A 21470-nucleotide genomic window follows, 5' to 3' on the forward strand; every position below is an offset into this window, starting at 1 on the left:
CAACTGGGGTTTGCCCCCCTGAGTTTTAGGGGCCCTGATTCTGATTCCGATTATTCTGAAAATTTTAGCGTTAGTGCAGAATTACTTGGATGTCTCAATTAGGGTTTTCTTATTGACTAATTATCGTCCTAATTATTGATTTTAGTGACAGTTGTTACACAGCACATCATATTCATATTTTTCCTTCTCGAAAAATCCCACTGCAGAATTTTGTCTTGAGTTAGGAACTTACGACGTATTACCAGCCACATGAAGAAAGCATGCTTAGGAACACATTGTGAGAACCATACAATTTTAACCCAATCTACTTCCTCGGCCCGATGTCTAATAGAGTGCCAAACCCGAGATGAGGAGTGTTCAGCTAGGTCATTGCCATCCTTCCACAAAAGCTGATCAGATCGATTAGAATCCGTGCGAATGTTATCAAGCTGGATTAAGACAGGAAACGTATCCCTCCACGCCATAGGCCTGTTAAACATGATAATCAGAGGAAATGATAAAGGAATTGAATTGAATTAATAGAAGTTGTATTTCTTGTATATACACGACACAATTGTACAAGAATAAATAGCCTACCCAAATATGCTATACAAGGAAATGAAATAAAGGGCAATAAAAAATTGGCTGTCAATTAGCCAAACTTTGAACGTATCCTTCTTGATTGTAGGTGGTCAATGAACTATTTTTGGACCTGATGGACACTGATCTCAAAGAATATTTCAACATTCCCCCTCAAGTTGAGTAGTGGGGTTTCCAATATTCAACTTGCCAAGACAGTGCATAAAAATTTTCACATTGACCGCCTTTGTTAATATATCTGCGAGCTGGTCTTCTGACCGGACAAACGGAAGTTCAATAATTCCGTTTTCTAGTTTCTCTTTGATGAAGTGCCGATCCACCTCAACATGTTTCGTGCGATCATGTTGAACATGATTTTCTGAAATCTGAATGGCCGCCTTATTATCACACATGATTTTACTTGTTTGAGTGGGAGGATATCTGATTTCACTCAAGAGCTTTCGTATCCATAATGCCTCTGCTAGGCCTCACGCTATTCCTCGAAATTCTGCTTCAGTACTCGAGAGGGATACTACTTTTTGTTTCTTGCTTTTCCAGGTAACAAGATTCCCACCAACGAGTGTAAAGTACCCTGATGTTGACCTTCTATTTCCTTTGTCTCCTGCCCAATTTACATCAGTATACACTTGGGTTTCTAGGTGTCCGTTTACTTTGAACAGAACCCCATGACCAGGTGTTCCTTTGAGATATCTGATGATTCTAAAAACGGCTTCCATGTGAGAAATTTGGGGTTGATGCATGAACTGGCTCACAACTCCTACTGCGTAAGCGATGTCTGGACGGGTATGTGACAGGTAGATTAGCTTCCCTACTATTCGCTGATACCTTTCCTTGTCAGCTAACTTTGCTCCTTCTTCCATAAGGAGTTTTTGGTTTACCATCATAGGAGTATCCAAAGGTTTGCAATCAATCATTCCTGTTTCTGCCAGCAGATCAAGGACATATTTCTTTTGACAGATAAAAATTCCTTGTTTAGACCTCAAGACTTCAATTCCAAGGAAGTATTTAAGTCTCCCCAGATCTTTCATTTCGAATTCTTTGAACAAGCTTGTTCTCAGTTTTATTATCTCTTCCTCATCATTACCTGTGATTATCATATCATCCACATAAATAACTAGGCAGGTTATGAGTTTACCCTTCCGTTTAAGGAATAAAGTGTGGTCTGAATTACTCTGTTTAAAGCCATATTTCTTCAGGGCTAAAGTGAACCTGCCAAACCAGGCTCGAGGAGACTGCTTTAGCCCATATAAGGATTTCTTCAAACGACACACCTCACTTGGATTAGACTTTCCATAAATCCAGGAGGAGGGTCCGTATAGACTTCTTCCTTCAGTTCTCCATGTAGGAAAGCATTTGTCACGTCGAATTGATGGAGAGGCCATCCTTTATTTACAGCTATAGAGAAGAGAACTCTGATTGTATCAATTTTGGCAACAGGGGAAAAGGTCTCGGAATAGTCGATCCCGTACGTTTGAGTGTAACCTTTTGCAACTAGCCGAGCTTTGTATCTTTCAATAGTTCCATCTGGCTTGTGTTTTATAGTGAAGACCCAACGACATCCCACTGCCTTTTTTCCATGGGGAAGAGTACATCTCTCCCATGTGTCGTTTTGGCTCAAAGCCTCCATTTCAGTTTTCATTGCCTCTCTCCATTCTTTGGACTCTAGAGCTTGTTCAACAGAAGTTGGAATTTCTTCAAAGTATAGAGAGGTGGTAAAGGTCTGGGCTTCTGGTGATAAGTTCCCTCTTGCTATGTTTGCCATCGGATATCTGGAGCTTCGAGCTTCCTTTTCAGGAGTGTATCTTTTAGGAGGTACCCCCCTGTTCGTTCTCGGAGGAAGTTCATATCTGGTCTGTGCTTGTTCAACCTGTGATGTCTGCTGTTCTGTCTCATTGTTAGGAGACTCATTATTCTCAACTGTTTCATAATTAATGTTTGAATCACCGATATCTGGAGATTCAGCGACATCTGGAGAATCATTAGGAGAATCAACATGCTCTTGAGTTTGAGGGTTACTTACCTTAGACAATGGAGTGGGGAGATCATCGTTAGTTGTACTGTTTCCTGGGTCTGTGGATTGTGGTAGTGGCGTGTGAATAATTTCTTCTGATGAGGGCATCCATTTCAACCAACTCAATGCGTTATTGTGCTCCTTTTCCCCCTGACCATTGTGTTGGGTGTTGTAGTAGTATTCCGTTTCAAGAAAGTCACAATTCATTGTGGTGAATATGCGACGTTTGCTTGGACTGTAGCATCTGTACCCGTATTGGTTAATTCCATACCCCACAAACACACATTTTTCAGCACATGGATCAATTTTGGAACGTTCTGTTTTTGGTATATGAATAAAAACTGAACATCCAAAGACACGAGGTTTGAGGGTAAGTGAAGATGGAAGTTTATGAAATTTGGACAGGACTTGGAGAGGGGTTTTCAGCCCAAGGGCTCTTGTCGGGAGACGGTTCACAAGGTAGGTTGCGGTTACAAGGGCTTCGGGCCACAAAGATTTTGGGACATGAGACTCGATCATGAGAGCACGGGTTATTCTAAAAGAAAATGATTTTTCCTTTCGGAAACCCCGTTTTGTTCGGGTGTATGAGCACAAGAGGTTTGATGGATTATTCCCCTTTTTTGACAGAATTCTTTCATGGAGGTATTCACAAATTCGCCCCCATTATCAGATCTGAGAATTTGTATGTTACTTTTAAATTAAGTTTTGACCATCGCACAAAAAAATGTGAATTTTGTAAATACTTCGGATTTGTTTTTCAAAAGATAAGTCCACGTCATGCGTGTGCAATCATCAATAAATAGCAAAAAATAACGAAAGTTTTGTCCCCCTCCCCCAATTTTTGCTGGACCCCACACATCCGAATGAATTAATGAGAAAGGACAATCAACCTTAGTATCAGTAGATTTGAAAGAATGTCTGTGACTTTTGGCTAGAACACATGTTTCACAATTCAAGACTTTATTTGTGGGAAATAATTTTGGAAATAAACGATGTAAGTAACCGGTGGATGGATGCCCCAATCTTCGGTGCCATAACCAAGCCTCCATATCCGTAGATCCATGAGCTAGCATTACAGTCCCTTGTTGAGTCACTACTTCATCCACATAGTACAACCCTTGGTGTTCAGTACCACGCCCAATGATCTTCCCCGTCCGGATGTCCTGTAAGATACAAAATGTAGGGTGCATTAAAACTACACAATTTAGTTCTTTCGTAACATGACTGATCGATAACAGTTTATGGGATAAGGAGGGAACATAGAGACAGTTTGATAATTTCATGTCTTGCGACACTTGAATCGTCCCTCCTCCTTTTACTTGAAGTATTTCTCCATTTGCGGTATGGATTCGAGATTTCCGAGGTTTTGACATCGCACATATGTCGGAAATCTCATAAGTCATTGTGTCAGTGGCACCGCAATCAAAAATCCATGCGTCATTTTTTTTACCACTAGTTGCCATGTTAACTTCCCCATTAGTTGAAGGTATTTTTAATTCCTTCTTAGTAACATAAGGGGTGCTTCCTGTAACTTCTTTGTCTTGGGAATTTAAAAAGTCAAGTGTTTCAATGTTAAAATGTGGAGGGTTAAGCTCTAGAACATCAAAAAATAAAGTAGATTTTTGGGGATTTGAGGATCTCTCAAACCCTCTACCTGATCCGGCTTCCTCCTCCTCTACATCTCCTCTCACAGCAGCCATGAAACAACTTCCGTTGTTTTCAATTTTGGTACCCTTTTGGCGGGTGTTACTGCTACCACCGCTGCTGGTAACATCTTGATTCCCCATGGCGTCAGCTCCCTTTCCATCTTTACTTTTTTTATGGCCATCGGCCCACCATTCGGGATACCCCACTAATCGGAAGCATTGTTCTTTCGTGTGCTTTAACATAATGGTCACATTTAAGCTTGCTCTTGTCGACCCGGGATGATGACTGGTTGAGTTTCTGGTCTGACCGGTGACCCTTTGAAACAAGTCCTACCCCATCCAAGTCACCAGTCAGGCTCACCCCTGGTGCCGCCCCTTGCTGTGTAACCCCGAGAATGTTTTGATGGGCTGTTTCTTTCCGAACAGCCGCGTATGCGGCTTCGGCTGTCGGCAAGGGGTCCCATCGGAGTATCTCCCTTTTTATGGGGTCATACTTCCGATCAAGAGCATTAAGAAATTGAAACAATTTACTCTCTGACCTGATGTTGTTGTATGCTTGGATGTCGGTAGGACATGTCATTGGGTTGGGATCTCTTCGTTCAATCTCTCCCCAGATTCCCTGCATCACGATCCAGAACTCCTCTAAAGGTATGCCATTTTGCTTCAATCCATTTGCTCTGACATGGAGATCAAAAGTCTGAAGTTTATCCTTGCCACTGCTATATGTAACTGTAAGAGCATCCAACAATGTTTTTGCTGTTGGGAACTCTGTTAAGTTGCTAGCGATAGCTGGCTCAATATTTTGAATGAGCCAGGAAAACACGACCAGATCATCCTGCTCCCACTGTTCGTATTTTTCATCAGTAGATTCCGGTGGGTTTTTGGTGAGATGGTTTAGAAAGGCTTTTGATTTCCCCCCTATGGCGACTCGTATCATCCGAGCCCAGAGAGGATAGTTTTGGCTTGTGAGTTTGAGGTTAATTTTTAGGCTATCGAACTGATATGGTTTGAGGTTCTGGTTTGGGGTTTGGTTTTGAACTCCATTTTTAAGGAGATTGACAATCTGGATGGCCAGACTGTTGGTATCTTCTTCGGTCATTCTCATTAGATGATAAGCACAACTGGTGTTTTTGGATCACAAACACTGCTCTGATACCATGTTAAACATGATAATCAGAGGAAATGATAAAGGAATTGAATGGAATTGATAGAAGTTGTATTTCTTGTATATACACGACACAATTATACAAGAATAAATAGCCTACCCAAATATGCTATACAAGGAAATGAAATAAAGGGCAATAAAAAATTGGCTGTCAATTAGCCAAACTTTGAACGTATCCTTCTTGATTGTAGGTGGTCAATGAACTATTTTTGGACATGATGGACACTGATCTCAAAGAATATTTCAACAAGGCCACCTCCAAACCCCATTAACATGAATCTCCTGAACTGCAGAATTTAGAGAAAAACCTGCATTTGAAATGGTTCGGGGAGTCAAAAAATTACCAAGCGGACCCAAGTGGCTCCACCAATCAAACCAAGCTGATGTGTTGCTTCCATCACCCAAACTAGACCAGATAAAATATCTAATAAAAGGCCTAAGCTGTAATAACTTCCGCCAACTACAACAACTCGTCGCCACTGCCTTGCAAATCCAGAAACTATTCCCTTTGAGCCTATACGAGTGAACCCAAGCCACCCAAAGAGACTCACGTCTAACCAGAATGGTCCAAATATGAGAGATCATAAGCGCTTTATTAATATCCCCGATTCTGCGAATACCTAAACCACCTTCATACTTTGGAACACAGATAGACTTCCAAGAAGCTTTGGCCTTCCCCTTATGAAACAACCCATCCGACGACCACAAAAAATTACGCAATTAACTCACTACACATAATCTTATAATTACTTTTTATGTTCTTTACCAAAAATCATGAATACTAGAATTTTGAATATCATTTTCAAAGGGTATTGAATAAGCGATTACTAAGCATTTATGGTTACCAAAACCAATTACAAATAGCAACCTTTTATTACCATATGTTATTTTTTTATCCGGTCCATTTTCTAATGATTCATACTTTGTTCCCTATCGAAAATTCTTGCATTCTTTTACTATGTATGTATGTGGTCTTCCTAATACTGAATTCGCCAACTCACTTTAGATATCCCAAGATAAATTGTTAATTTGTTATCTTTATATCTAAACATTTAGACAAAATGTAATGTCAATAACTAAAATACAAATGTGGTGTTTGGTGTACTAGAAAATCTTTATAGATATGGGTTTTGGAATGATGAAGTGTCAATTTCTAAACCAAACTCATTAGTTGGACATGGAGATCAAATTCGATCAGACTCAATTATGTTTCATCAAAATTCCCACTTTCAACCTCAAATACACACCAATAAAAAACTCACTTCCAGCGACAAAAGTTGCTTGGTGGAAACATTGGTCTGTGATTACTTACAAATCCCACAAAATCCGATAAAGAAATAAGATGTTATTTAACTTTCGTCGGAAAATCTGTCTATGATCACCGACATGTCCCACAAAATCCTCAAAAAAGATAAAATCTAACCGTCATAAAAGAATCCATGGGTGATTACCGACAACCGACTGTAAGTGGGGGTTAATGTTATTCAGTTATGGTCAAGGATGGTCAACTAGAAATAATGAGGGTGAATGATGGTCAATAAAGTTATTGATGATCACCAATGGGCTGGTGGTCCATTAGGAAAAGCAAAACCTTTAAACACCTTGGAGAGGGAGGTCTTGGGTTCAAGTCCCATAGACGACATGGAATAAAAGAAATTTGCCGTTCAAAAAAAAGTTATTGATGATCATTAGATTCAATGATTGTTGGGATTGAACCCTATCAGAGGAACAGATAATAAGAGCCAAAACCGGATCACAACAGTGGATTCATAATAAGCAGTTGTTTGCATTAAACTTTCCCCTTGAAAGTGGTTATAACATCTGATGGCCCTCATCCACTGATATGAACTACAACTGCTGACCATTATAACACTGCTCGTATACAAACAACTGCTGAATACAAAGTGTTGCTCCTTAACATACTGCCCGAAGTCAAGTACTGCCAAAGACCAAAGCCCTGCTTGGAATAAAGCAGTGGTATGATGGAACAGTTGTTTACTTTGATTATTATAATAGTATCAGTGGTTAGATAGCAGTAGTTATATGTATCAGTGGTTACAGGTTGTTCGGTTGTTAGATGTCATTTTCATGGTGACGTCAGCTTAGATGCTTCAGTGGTTTGATTTGCCTATAAATGGAACAGTACCCTGTACTGTTACATTTGATGGACTGAGTGAGTTCTTCTCCTCTGATCCAATCCTTTCATCTTGTGCTATCAACCATGGAGTATCAGCCTGAGGGGGAGTTTAGTTTGTAAGCATGCTCTGTAATCTTTTGATTTTTATTGTAATCATTCGACTCAATGAAAAGCATGTATTTATCAAAACTTTTTTCCTCTTTGATTGTGTTTACAAAGTTTGAGTTCATTTCCGCTGCATAAATCATTGAATCGTGTTTATTCATTATTCATCTATTACAAACAAACACAATCATGAGAGTCTCAGATCCTAACAATTGGTATCAGAGCTCGGACAGTCAAATTCGATCTAACAATCAATTTGACATAACAGTTCAGCTCAAAATTCTTTGATACTAAGGTTGATTGTATTTTGTTGAAAAACAGAGTAACGAGTAAGGACATTCAAAGTTGCTACTCAAAAACTCTGTTAAACAACCAAGATGTCATAAGACACACAAACTTCTGATAACAAGTGATATCATACATAAAACACTTATAGCTTTCAGACCTGAAAAATGACTGATGACTATGGTATAATCGTTTTCTTTACGAATTTGATTTCAAGTGTTGATATGAAGTTTGTGTTGTCTCCATCATGTCTGATACTAAGGTATGAACCTCTGGTCAACAAAAACCTATGATTTGTAAAGCATTAGCGTTTTTGTTAACATTAAAAAGAGGGAAATTAAAACTTTAGTTAGCGAATCTTATGTGTTGAAAAACAGGTTGAGAATCCTGTCGAAAAGGATCAAATCAACTTTGTTAAGAACACTTTAAGAAAATCAGGTGTTAAGACAGACTACATCATAGGTAATGTGAGATTTGACATAAATATGTGCAAAAATGTCCAAATCTCTCCAAACATTGCTGTAAAATGATTCTCGTCTGGGTATTTCTTCAATAAAAACCTCCCAGTAAGTAATTTAGTACTTATGAATGGGAAGGGTAAAAAGGGAAAAAGAAATCACAAAAACTCATAAGTGTGTTTATCTCAAAACTTTTGAAGTTAAAAGAAAAGAGTATAAATGAAAACACTTAAGAGTTCGGAATTTGGGTAAACAATGGTCATCGAGCAGCTGTGTGCATTTATTGATTCAGGTAAGTTCAGGTAACAAGAGTGTCACCAGTTATTTAACTCAAAAGAGGACTAGGCAAGTTTCTCAATGTCATCACATGGTGACAAAGTCTATGACAGGACTTTCAAAACCTATGTGTACATGTCTCTTTATTTTTGCAATCAATTAACAAGGAAGTGGTCTCAAACAGTTATCATCATTGACTACTTTCTTAAAACTTGAAGAATGTTGTGACCATGTGTCTTTATTGAAAATATACCAGATCCTTTTTGATGTTGTTTTCAGAATAACCTTTAATTATTTTTCTTGAAAAGGTTTTTCTAAATAAAACAGGATATATTATTCATTTTTTAGAATGATATATTTTGTACTTTTATCTATTTTTGATGATAAAAGTTTCAATCTCCTGTCAGGATGTATAATCTTTTTTCTTAGATACTATCCTTGAAAACATATCAAAAGAAAATGGTTCATGTGTCAAGGTCATGTCAAACTCAAGTTTGGTTTAACTCAGATCAAAGATTGATTGCTTACAGACCTTAAAATGCATGGATATTCATATCTTAATTAAAGATTATGTCTCAAAATGAGTAGCCATTGTAAAAGAGTTTTCATCATCTAGGGCACTAAACCACTGTCAGGAATTTATAAAAGCTTCAAATCTGGAAATAGACATGTGGCAAAACCTTGAATACCAATTCCTGTAAAATCTGCTGACATATTAAACTTGACAATGTGCATCTAAAATGTATTTTGTTAAGTGTAGCATTCTTGCAGACACTTCACAAATCACTATACTTCTGTTTCTTAACTACTGTTCTACTCAAACATCTATTTCCTAAACACTGTCCATTGCTGAAAGTCAACCTCTGTTCTCTTATTTTCATGATAAGCACTGTTGTTCAAAATCAGTGTTTTATCCACTGATATGCTATCCATTGATAGTAAAAATCATCCACTACCTTCATTTGTTACCGTTGTAACCACTGATCTTTTTCATCAGTGGCTTCTTAAAACAACTGTCCTCCATCATTCATCTTTTCATTAGAGGTTGGCACGTGGTCAATTTCTAGCCATCAGATCATAATAACCTCTGCCACATCAGTATTCACTTTTTCCCTAAATAAAACCCTGACCAAAACCCCAAACAGGTCTTTACACTGTCGAATTGAATTCCAAAATTCTCTTCTCAAAGCAGTTTCCAACCTTCCATCTCAAATCATCCTTCGTTCTTCTTCATCAAATTGATGAAATCAAAGTCAAAATCATCTTCATCTTCCAAAGAGGTCACTCAAATGGCCACTGAACCTATTGAAATCCCATACAAATCTCCTCACAATTATTTGGGTCTACTCACAAAACCCACTACCACCAATACTTTCGACTCCATCATCGACATCATGTTTGCATCAAAGTACAAAGCTTTGCTAACAGCAGATGCTCTAATCTATCAACAAACCCAGAGAGAGTTTTGGAAAAATGCTACCCTAGACAAACAAGGCGAGAATATCATAGCCATCAACTCTTCCATACAGGGTAAAACAATTCAAATTACTCCGCAATCCATCTCAGAAGTCTTTAAACTCGATGATCAGCAAGGTAAAACTTCTTTATCTAAAAGCGAGTTGAAAACTGATTTTCTGGGAAGGGGGTATGTAGAACAACCAAAAAGAGATACCTTACAAAAAGGTTTCTTCCCTTCTGCACCTAGGTTTTTATTCCATACACTTTTGATGTGTGTTTCAAATAAAACAACTTCTTTTAACGAAATACCATTAAAGATCCAATGTCTGGGTTATGCTGTTTTACATAATGAAAATTATAACTATTCCCAGGAGATCTTTGATGACTTGGTAAAAAATGTTGATAGAAAATCATTTTTACTTTTTCCAAGATTTCTAAGCTACTATTTTAAACAAAAATTTGGAAAGGAAAATGAAAATTTGCTCAAACAGGGTGTTTATTTTCAAATAAATGGTTTAACACCTGAAACATTCTCTAGAATGTTAACACCATCGAAAACAAAAGCAGAGGTGCCTGAGCAGAATTTAGCAGCTACCACTGCTCCTCAGGTATCAGCTGCTGAGCCCACTGCTCCAGGTGATCATAGCAGTAGAACCACTGCTTTGAAACCCACACCTGCCATTACTAAAAAGACCAAAAAGAAAACATCCAGAAAGTCCCCCAAACCCAAAACAAAGGCAACTCTGGAAGATGAGATCCCAGAGCCACTGCCAGTGACAACACAAATGTCACTCACAACCACTGCTGCTACTTCTTCACAGCAGATGAAAGAAAGATCTCCACCTTTGCCCCAAACTCCTCCTGTATCCTCACAAAAGGATCGGGTTATAAACACAGGGACCCCACAATATGAAGCTCTAGACCCAATCGAATCCATCTTCCTCAGTCCTGATCCCAAGGACATGTCTCTTTCAATACCCCTATCTTCACCCCTCTCATTACCACAATCCATTATACCCCTGTTGCATGCAGTTGATATAGTACAGATACAAACCAGTTCCTCTCAAACACCTATTACTGAGAGTATACTCCCATAAGTGATTGGGTCTGATACTTGTACCTCTGCTATCCCAGCAACAATTGAGGAGGTTACACCCCTTGAGTTACAAGTAACTCTTGGTGGTAATCCAAGTGAAGCAGCCACTACAAGTGTTGAACCTACACGTTTGCATTTGGACAGTGGTTACATCAATAAGACTTCCTTGGAGGCAATTCCTTCTATAGCACCTCTGAAAACCACCAGTGAGTTTGTTATGACCACTGGTACCTTCAAAAGGCTATCAAGTGCTGAAGGAAGAAGACCCCAGTACCAAGAACAAGGGGCATCAATGAATGATTTTTGGGACTCAATTCCTAAGTCACACATTGGTACAACCACTGCTGGTAGGAAATCAGATGATCCCATTAAATTGGGTGATGATTTACAATATCAGGAATTAACGGGGAGATTGACAACCTTGAAACATCTGTTGCTGAAATAAAGGATATGGTGCAACAGCTGTTAAAAGCTCAAAAAGCACAACCCACTGCTGTTCCAGCTCAAGCACCTGCACAACCTGCACCTGCTGCAAATGAGCTATGGAATATATTTCAACCCCTGCTTGAAAAACAAAAACAAATGGCAGACCAGCAACATGCTATATATGTGCAGGAACTGAAATATATGATGGAGTCAAGGTTTAGAAACACCCAAGCAGACATCAAGGCTATAAAGGCTCACATTTTGAATACCGCTGGCACTGCTCCTTCAAATGTTCTTTTCATCGATCAATTCCCCCCAGATAATGCCAAAAGGGGGACAAAATTAAGGAGTTGAGGAAAAATGGAATAGATGATGGCCTTTATGTTTATCAGGAAAAGAAAAGCAGGCTTCTAAACCATCTTCCAAAGACTCCAAGCACCAAACCTCTACCCAAACAGCTGATGTAACCCCTGCTGTATCAACAACTGTTGGTACATCAGTAGTTTCAGTAGCTGTTAAATCCATCATTCCAACACACACCACTTCAACACACACCACTACCACTGCCTTACCACCTTCATCACCAAAAATCACCTCACCACCAAAAGCCATCTCTGAAAGAATGGAGTTTTTACTCACTAAGGTCAAACAAATGGAAGATTATGCAAAAGACCTGAGCAAAGACATGTCAAATATGCTACCTGATGCTGCCCTACAAAAGGTAATGAGGAAGGAGTATCTTGAATACATCATGAAAGAAAAGTTTTATCCAGCCAAAGAAGAACAATTCAGTGAATGGCCACTCATTGCATTAAAGCATGAGGTAAACAAAATTATGAGAATCAAGAATGATCCAAGTAAGAAAAGAACAGCTCCAAACTGGAGCAAATACAAACAAGCCATTGATAAACTCACTTCAGAATACAAAAGAAAGAAGTAGGAGTTGGTGGATGCAAAGGTGGGAACTGCCAAAGCCATAGCAAAATGGACGAAGCTGTATACAGATGAGGCTTATGAAAGGCTAAAGAGAAGAAGAATGACAGATTCTAGTTTATCACAAAAGCCTGAACACAAAGAGCCAAAACAGATCAATGCACCTAAACCACTGATTACATCAGCAGATGTTTCAGTCACTGAGCTAGAACAAAGAAAAAGGCTAGAGCAGATTGAACAGGAAACTGCAGAAGACATAGCTGCAGCAAATGAAGTCATAAAAAGGGCCTTCAAACAAATGTCAACTGAAAAATCAGAACTAACAAAGGCTCAGAGTACTGATCAAGCTGAAAACTCTGAACCAGAAAAAGCTCAGAGTACTGATCAACAAATTCTTACAAGGCCACAATCTCCCAACTCATCAGTGAATAAAACTCTCCCAAGAAACCCATTGGGTTCAAAAATACTAAAATGGATGTCTGATCAAAAGACCCATGTATTGACCCTGATCAGATCCAATGGAGAAGTAAAGCACATATCAAGGGAACAAGCACTGGGCCTGAGTGTTGAAGATCTACAAGATCTCCTTGAGCTTATACTGTGTAGGGATGAGGAAGACACAAGTTCCATGGATTTTGAACTACAGTTTAAAAGACAAGTTAGGGAACTTCTGATGAGTCAATAAAGATCCAGAATAATGAAGGGTTTTGGCATTATCTGTTCCAGGGGGGAGATTGTTGGGATTGAACCCTATTAGAGGAACAGATAATAAGAGCCAAAACCGGATCACAACAGTGGATTCATAATAAGTAGCTGTTTGCATTAAACTTTCCCCTTGAAAGTGGTTATAACATCTGATGGCCCTCATCCACTGATATGAACTACAATTGATGACCATTATACACTGCTCATATACAAACAACTGCTGAATACAAAGTGCTGCTCCTTAACATACTGCCCGAAGTTAAGTACTACCAAAGACCAAAGCCCTGCTTGGAATAAAGCAGTGGTATGATGGAACAGTTGTTTACTTTGATTATTATAATAGTATCAGTGGTTAGATAGCAGTAGTTATATGTATCAGTGGTTACAGGTTGTTCAGTTGTTAGATGTCACTTTCATGGTGGCGTCAGCTTAGATGCTTTAGTGGTTTGATTTGCCTATAAATGGAACAGTACCCTGTACTGTTACATTTGATGGACTGAGTGAGTTCTTCTCCTCTGATCCAATCCTTTCATCTTGTGCTATCAACCATGGAGTATCAGGCTGAGGGGGAGTTTAGTTTGTAAGCATGCTCTATAATCTTTTGATTTTTATTGTAATCATTCGACTCAATGAAAAGCATATATTTATCAAAACTGTTTTCCTCTTTGATTGTGTTTACAAAGTTTGAGTTCATTTCCGCTGCATAAATCATTGAATCGTGTTTATTCATTATTCATCTATTACAAACAAACACACTCATGAGAGCCTCAGATCCTAACAATGATCGACAACTAAGATTAATGAGGATTATTAATGGTCAATATTGGTCAATGAGGGCCAATGCTCTATTGCATAAATTGATTACAAGATAAATATGAAATTACAAACGATTATATTCATATCCAAAAGTCGTTATCTTGAATCAACCATCATAACAAATTCTTATATTGACTAATGAGCTTCAATTCAGGATTTTTTTTTTTATTTTCGTTTTAAATTTTCAATGATTAGTTATGTATTCTCAATAATAATTTAAAGTTCAATAGTAACTTCAAGTTAAATACTAGTCTTCATATCAGTACCATTGTAAGTTTAGTACTTAACACTTAGTAGTTACTACTTAGTACTAACATTCAGTGTCTGCTTCTAGAGACATTCTATACTTCTAACGTTATGAGTCTTTATAATTTTTCTTACCCTCAAAATCCCACCTCTCCAATCAAAACCTCCTTTTTTTTCAAATAAGTCGCATGAGAAACATGTAAGTATATTTATAGCCTTATAAGAGATTCTAATTATAAATTGGTTGTTCATGAGATAGTCAATTTCAAAGAGACCCGCGGAGTGGGTTTAGCTAATCCTTTAGTGGACAATTATGCATAGATTTAGAAGTAGAATTAGTGATTGTGTCAGTATATAGTCACACATATTACACCAATGCTTAAAGGATAATATAGTGTTTCTTTATAGAAGAAGCAATCCTTTTATCTTGCATCCACCTCCGTGATAGTTAATTCGTTGATCGAACCTGTTGGCTTAGTACTTGCTGAGAAATTAGCAGCAAATAAATCACCTTCCATGAAATATGCTGGTTGCTTAGGTTGCGGGAATGAATGCTCGCCACTTAACATCATAATTACCGATGACATGTTTGGCCTGTCTCCTGCATTTTGTTGTACACATAGCAACCCTACTTGGATTGATCTTAAAACTTCCTGCGGGTGGCAAGATTCAGCAAAAGTTGCATCAACCAATTCCATTGATCTTCCTTCATTATAGAGATTCCATGTCTAAATACAATGCGAAATTTAATACTTAGTTGGTACTACTTTAATTAGATGACTAGTTGAAAGATCAAATGTGTAATTCTGAACAAGTGAACTTACATATCCCATAAGGTTATTGTTGTTCTCTTGTTGGGTGAACCGTCTATTTCTCTTCCCACTCACAATCTCTAGCACCAAGACACCGAAGCTAAATACATCTGACTTCATTGAAAAAATACCATCTAAAGCATATTCAGGAGACATGTAACCACTGCACATAGTAGAATGGAGGACTTAACAATCAATGGCAAAGAAGAACTGAAAGAATAGTTGGTTAGCATGTCTTACTATGTGCCAACAACTATTTCTGTGTTTCCTCGGCTCTCGTTTCCACCAAAACTTCTAGCTATGCCAAAGTCTGATATCTTAGGGTTCATATCCTGATCAAGTAAAATGTTGCTAGCTTTAAGATCTCTGTGGATGATCCTAAATCTGGAATCTTGATGCAAGTAAACAAGTCCTCTAGCTATTCCTTTGATAATATTGAAGCGCCTTGTCCAATCAAGAAACATGCCTTGTGCTTTATCTGCCAAACATTTTGGTTACTTATTTATGGTGGGAAGGCTATAAACCTCTAACAATCTGTGGAAATTATGTATAAGATTCTGACCAAAAATAAAGGCGTCTAAACTTTTATTTGGCATGTACTCATAGATCAACAACTTCTCATCTCCCTGTATGCAACATCCAAGAAGCTTTACAAGATTTCGGTGTTGGAGTTTTGAAATGCATATGACTTCATTTCTGAACTCATCAAGTCCTTGACTGGAATTCCTGGAGAGACGCTTAACTGCGACATGATGCCCTTGTTCTAGCACACCCTGAAGATTTACCATTTTGCAAAGTGAAAAACTATACAAACTGCAAATATAAGGTGCCTTCCATTATGAAATTTTGGTATCACTGAACATACTTGCATCCTTATTTTAGGTAAAGGAAGATGATGTAACCTCGATATCAGATGGTTTCATTAATTAAATCCAGTTTTTTACCTTATAAACTGGTCCAAATCCACCCTCTCCTAGTTTATTGTCTGGTGAGAAATTGGCAGTGGCGTTAGCAATTCTAGAAAAGGTAAATAGTGGAAGCTCCATGGCTTCTTCCTGCCTTTTAGATATAACCCCTACACATTAGAAAAAAAAAACTTCACACTTGAAACATCTAGTATATCTTTTAAAACATATCAAGTCACAGTACATGTTATTCTAGTTGTTCTTGTTATTATCTATCTGATTCCTCATGTTTGCAGGTTAACATGTGCACGGTTTTACCTTCCTCCATTGATTCATCATGATTGTTGCCTTTCCGCACATGCCACAACCATGAAGTGGTGAAGCCTATAAGAAGAACTCCCGCAACGATTACAAGTATGATGATTTTAGTGTTTGCTCCTCTTTTCTTTATGTAACTCAATTGAGCAACTGTGTGATATTAATATAACAACAAAGGTAATCTGTAAGCATGGAACAACAATGCAAAAATATAGTAATTTTACATTGTTTGATGGACTGTTGTAGCAGGTGGATCTAGTAAACATTATTGGAAAATTGGATTTTAATAACTCAAACTATAATCCATTGGCCGATATTAATCCATATTGACAATGTGACCATTGACACTCCTAACTTTAATTTTCGTTACCAAATGCGATCTCCTTATTAAGGAAAAGTAACAGCATATGCCCTTAACTTCAGTTTTGTCATTTCAAAACAATGCGCAACATTCTGATTGAGATCATTGCCATTTAATTCTTCATTAGGGGAAACCAGAGTTACATTTCTGTTAGAGTGGGATTGTACTTGGTAACCGAAAGTGAAAATTAGAATTGCCATTGGACACATTACAAGTATGGATTATTATCAGCTAATGGGTCTACTTTAGATTATTAAAATCCAATTTGCTTAAATACTATTGCTTGATAGATAACAAGGAATTATTACCTGATTCATTGGAAGCAGCTATTCTTACAAAGATATCCCTACCGCTCTTGACTTCAGGATACACTCGGATATCTATAAGTTCACCGAACCAAAGCAAGCACCCCCTTCCTCCAAGACTGGCATCTGGATTTGTATAAGCCATGCAAGTACAATTCGCTAAGCACTGTGCTTCACATTCTTGCATATTCATGCTCTTATTAAACCAGCTACTATGTGTGTCTGGCAGAATATTTGATGAATGTTTCTGTCCCATTTTTACAATACAACGGTGTTCGCCTAACACAACCATCTGACCAATCAGCCATTTCCCAACCCTTTTTGTTTCTTGGCACAAATTTTGTCTCATCCAAGCAAGCACAAGACTGGTCAAACATATTAGTGACACAACTTCCATAAGCACCACAAATGTTGTATGTATCACAGAGATCTTTAGGTAATGACTGGCCAGGCTGCAAATTCTTAGCACCTTCTACCCAGCCCCAACTTTCTAGTTTCCCAGAAGAACTCAAGGTAATCCTAAATAGGGTAGAACTGTTATCATGATTATAACTAAAAGACACCTCCTTTTCGTGAATAATTACTTTGTATGTAAAAGTCCAGTTCCTGCTGAATGATGAAATCCCTTTAATCTGTTGATTTCTCCATGCATCGCCGCGCATTTTGACCACAGAACCTTGTTTTAGTTTGAAATCCGGATACCCATGATTCTCAGCACCCCAGGTAAACTCACCTACAAGTGGATGTTGACTAATCTTCCAAGATGATAGGTGCCATTCGATGCCCCTCGAATAATCATTACCTATCTTCATTCCAGGAAGCCAGTGTTGAGTTGGGTAATCAAAACTTTGCCAGAGAACCTTCTCATTTTGGTCCATCAAGACCAGATTTCCTGTATCGTGAAGCTTTGCAGTCGCATTGACTGATTCGGTTGTTGAGTTCGAAGACCAAATCGCGCTCATATTGTTGAAAAGGACGAGAATTCCAGGATCAGTGATCTTTAACACAAGTGCTGATGTGCTGGCAAGCAGCTGGTCTTGGTTGGCAACCCAACCAATGTACTAACAGGGATATTCTTGTACCGAATACCAAGATATCTATTCTCAGAGATTTCAGACTGAAAAAATCCTAGTTCGAAAATTCTAGTGTCCGAGACCAAAGTGTCTCTGTCTGTCAGAAACCGAGATTCTGAAAGGGTAATAAGTTCAGCAGCATAGCTATTGTGAAACAAAAGTAAACATAGAGAAAGAAGAAATATGGCTGCTACCTCCATTTAGTTGATGCCTTATTTTTAGGAAATAATATGCTTTAGCAAGGAGAGGAGCATGTTATTTCCACATAAAGAGACAATTATGAATGATATAACAAAACATTTCCACATTCCTCCAGATAGAGCCCAAAGATATTTATTTGAATGGGCGTCATTTCAACATCCCTCGAGACTACGCTTCTTTTATCATCGTCGGCTTGTGGTTACAGTCAACAAGTCCATTTTGCTTTTTTGACGGACATCAGTAGATCAATAACGTTGGTGATACACAAAGAATTTGTTGTGTACCAATCACATACAAGAACTAGTGAAAGGCCAAAATAGAAAAAGACACTATTATTGACTTTTAAATCCATTTCTCTCACAATTTTTAAACACACATAACTCTTTCATACATTAATATTTTTTTTTAAAAAAAAACTTACACCATAAAAATAAAGAACATTTTATTCTCTTTAATTTGAGTAGGCTATTGCTAGAGTTTTTTTAATATTTTTTTACATGCTACGTAATAACGTGTTTTTGTATAATATAACGTTACGGATGATGTATTTATTCAGAAACAAGTATAACGTCACTTGATTTTTGTAACGTTACGTGATTATATAACGTTACGTAATTACATAACACAACTTGGCTATATACCATTAGGTAATTAATGACGTAATACTACGTGATTACGAGCTTACTGAGCAAATTTTTGTGGCTTCTTGCTACATATGTACTAGGTGGCTCCTCTTCTCATGTACATCGCGAAACAGTGAACCAAATGACCCCATATATTTGATTCAATTCTTGATTGGACCTGTATATAATGTTGTTAATCAATGTTTGTGTGCATATGTTGTTGTGGCAGATAGGCTACCGTTTTCAATTAGAATACTTTTGGTGTCAACGATTCGCAACTGCGATGAGTTCCAAGTGACAATAAAGGATGTTGAGAAAATTCTTAACTGGCAGAAGACTTCTCCTCAAAGGTTGAGATTCCGTTTAAACCTCCTAGAGTTCTTCTTCAGGTACTTGTTTGCCAATAGCATCTGATCGCTATGTTTAAAGTTTCAACGATATATTGATAAATTGTTGTTACATAAATGGGTATTACCAGGTGCCATGTTAACGTGTTAATTAGTTATAAAATTCAAGAGAAAGATTAAAAGGACGTTTGTGGCTCAGCCTGACAAGACCTGTATTTTAACCTACCCGTTTGGGCCAATAAATGAACAAGTAACGTGTTTCATGGATTGCTGGATTTACGGGTGTTCCTACAATTTTCGATCTCGCAGATATGCGTAATGCTATGGACAAACTAGGTGGTGATCCTAGCAAAATTAATCAGTTGGTAAGATTTTCACCACCGTTACTTTGATTTTTGAGAATATTTTTAGAGAAAATGAGATGTTTTCCTATCATTTAGATTATGTTCTTGAGCATGTAAGACTACTAATTAGTTATTAATTATCAATCTCATCAATTAATTTTTACACATATAGGTTCCAGTGGACCTTATAATTGATCATTCGGTCCAGGTTGATGTATCAAGATCAGAAAACGCTTTACATGCTAATTTTAATGCCAATGAACACCTGTTGAATTTGGTACATAAATAAAGGACAAAATTTGCAATTTACCCATCTTAAAATGCAATGGTAATTAGAAGACCTGCCAACTTAACAATAACTACGCAACTTGAATTTTTATTGAAGGCCCGAAATCTTGGGTCAAAATTGAATTAGGTTAATGCATGAAAATTACTAATAAAATTTTCTTCTAAATTCTACAGATGTCTACAAACAATTCTGATAACACCAAATTCTCGCTTAAGTCCATCCTTGAAAATGCTAAACTTGATAATTCTAACTTTATGGATTGGTACCGCAACCTAAAAATTATTCTCAGGGCGGAGAAAAAGGCTTATGTCTTTGAAGGACCAATTCCCGAAGCACCTACTGCTAATGCGGGTGCAGCCCGTAGGAACTTTTAGAAAATAAACTGAACGCAGCGGAAAACATGTACACGAGGTTCGGTTCTAAACCGATTCCACCAGGGATCTCATTACAATCAAAATAGGTTAAAACAAAATAAAGAATTGTGACATCCAAGAAAGACACCTTGGTTCAACGAACGATCTCGCTAGATGATCGTTGACCACGAAATCAGATTTGTTCGTTTGAAACGATTTCAAACGAAACCTTAAATCTAGAGAAAATAAAGTTCAAAGCTTTACTTACCTTTTTGCGTAAACGAAGAAATAAGAAGGTTTGTTTGTACTAGCCAATTAAAACTTCTTGTACTATTGCCTTCTTTATTTTGCCCAAAATAAAATCCCTTGAGAAATTCTGTTCTTGTTTCGTCAGAGTCTTCGGCCAAAAACACAATAAAATTATGAAAAACTCTTTTGCCTTTAAAGACCTTATAGACCCTTTGGAATCCTATATTATGTATATCAAAAGAGATATTTATGGAGGTATTAATTGGATGAAGTTATTCAAGATATACATAGTGTTTTACTTTTAAAACTAAACTTAAAGAATTGTAATCTAATAACAAATCTTTTCATCATTATCTTATAATTATATTTAATTATCTAATAATTAATAATATATATATATTATAATTAACAAATTAATTATAATATTAATCTTGCTCTCTGTAATTATTCGAAATAATTAGCCATTTCTTTCATTACCCTTTGGAATCCTTATTATTTCGTGATCCGATGATTAACAATTAAAACACCGTTAGTAGTTCGTTGCCCAAAGTGTAACTCTTTGGGTCGTACCCTGACGGCAACCTCGAATTTTAATCGGACAATTGAACATCATATCCAACAATCTCCCACTTGGTCGATTGGCCGATTAAGTTTCAATGTAGACAATAGTGGGTGCCTAGCTGCATCATATTGCCCCCGGCAAGGTATGACAAATTTATGTCAACTAATTCTTTGCACTAATCAATCCTTTTGTTATGTAAATACTATAGCCCCGGTTTATCAACTCATTTATCCCTCTGTATTGAACACTTGTTGAACATGAGAGATCCAATTCATTCTCATATATTATTCAACCATTTCTAATTTCGTCCTGATTTTAAGTGGTTTATCAAACTATTACTACTTCGAGCGTGGCCACGCGTTTAACACCAGTTCAAATCATCGAAA

General features: G+C 37.5%; 2 protein-coding genes across 2 annotated transcripts; both read right to left on the reverse strand.

Moving 5' to 3' along the window:
- Positions 1-14764: 14764 nt before the first annotated feature.
- LOC110905759 (G-type lectin S-receptor-like serine/threonine-protein kinase At4g27290) lies at positions 14765-17236 on the reverse strand. The gene is made up of 7 exons (XM_022151278.2): positions 17047-17236; positions 16378-16527; positions 16099-16229; positions 15717-15927; positions 15395-15632; positions 15167-15317; positions 14765-15070 (listed from the first exon to the last, which is right to left on the reverse strand). The coding sequence occupies exons 1-7, from the start codon at positions 17234-17236 to the stop codon at positions 14765-14767; spliced, it is 1377 nt and encodes a 458-aa protein (XP_022006970.2).
- Positions 17237-17255: 19 nt separating this feature from the next.
- On the reverse strand, positions 17256-18005 carry LOC110907162 (G-type lectin S-receptor-like serine/threonine-protein kinase At4g27290). Its single transcript, XM_022152184.2, has one exon. It carries the CDS (start codon positions 18003-18005, stop codon positions 17256-17258), a length of 750 nt encoding a protein of 249 aa, XP_022007876.1.
- Between the last annotated feature and the right edge of the window lie 3465 nt (positions 18006-21470).

The sequence above is a fragment of the Helianthus annuus genome, chromosome 14 (assembly GCF_002127325.2).
Source record: "Helianthus annuus cultivar XRQ/B chromosome 14, HanXRQr2.0-SUNRISE, whole genome shotgun sequence".
Taxonomy (NCBI): Eukaryota; Viridiplantae; Streptophyta; class Magnoliopsida; order Asterales; family Asteraceae; genus Helianthus; species Helianthus annuus.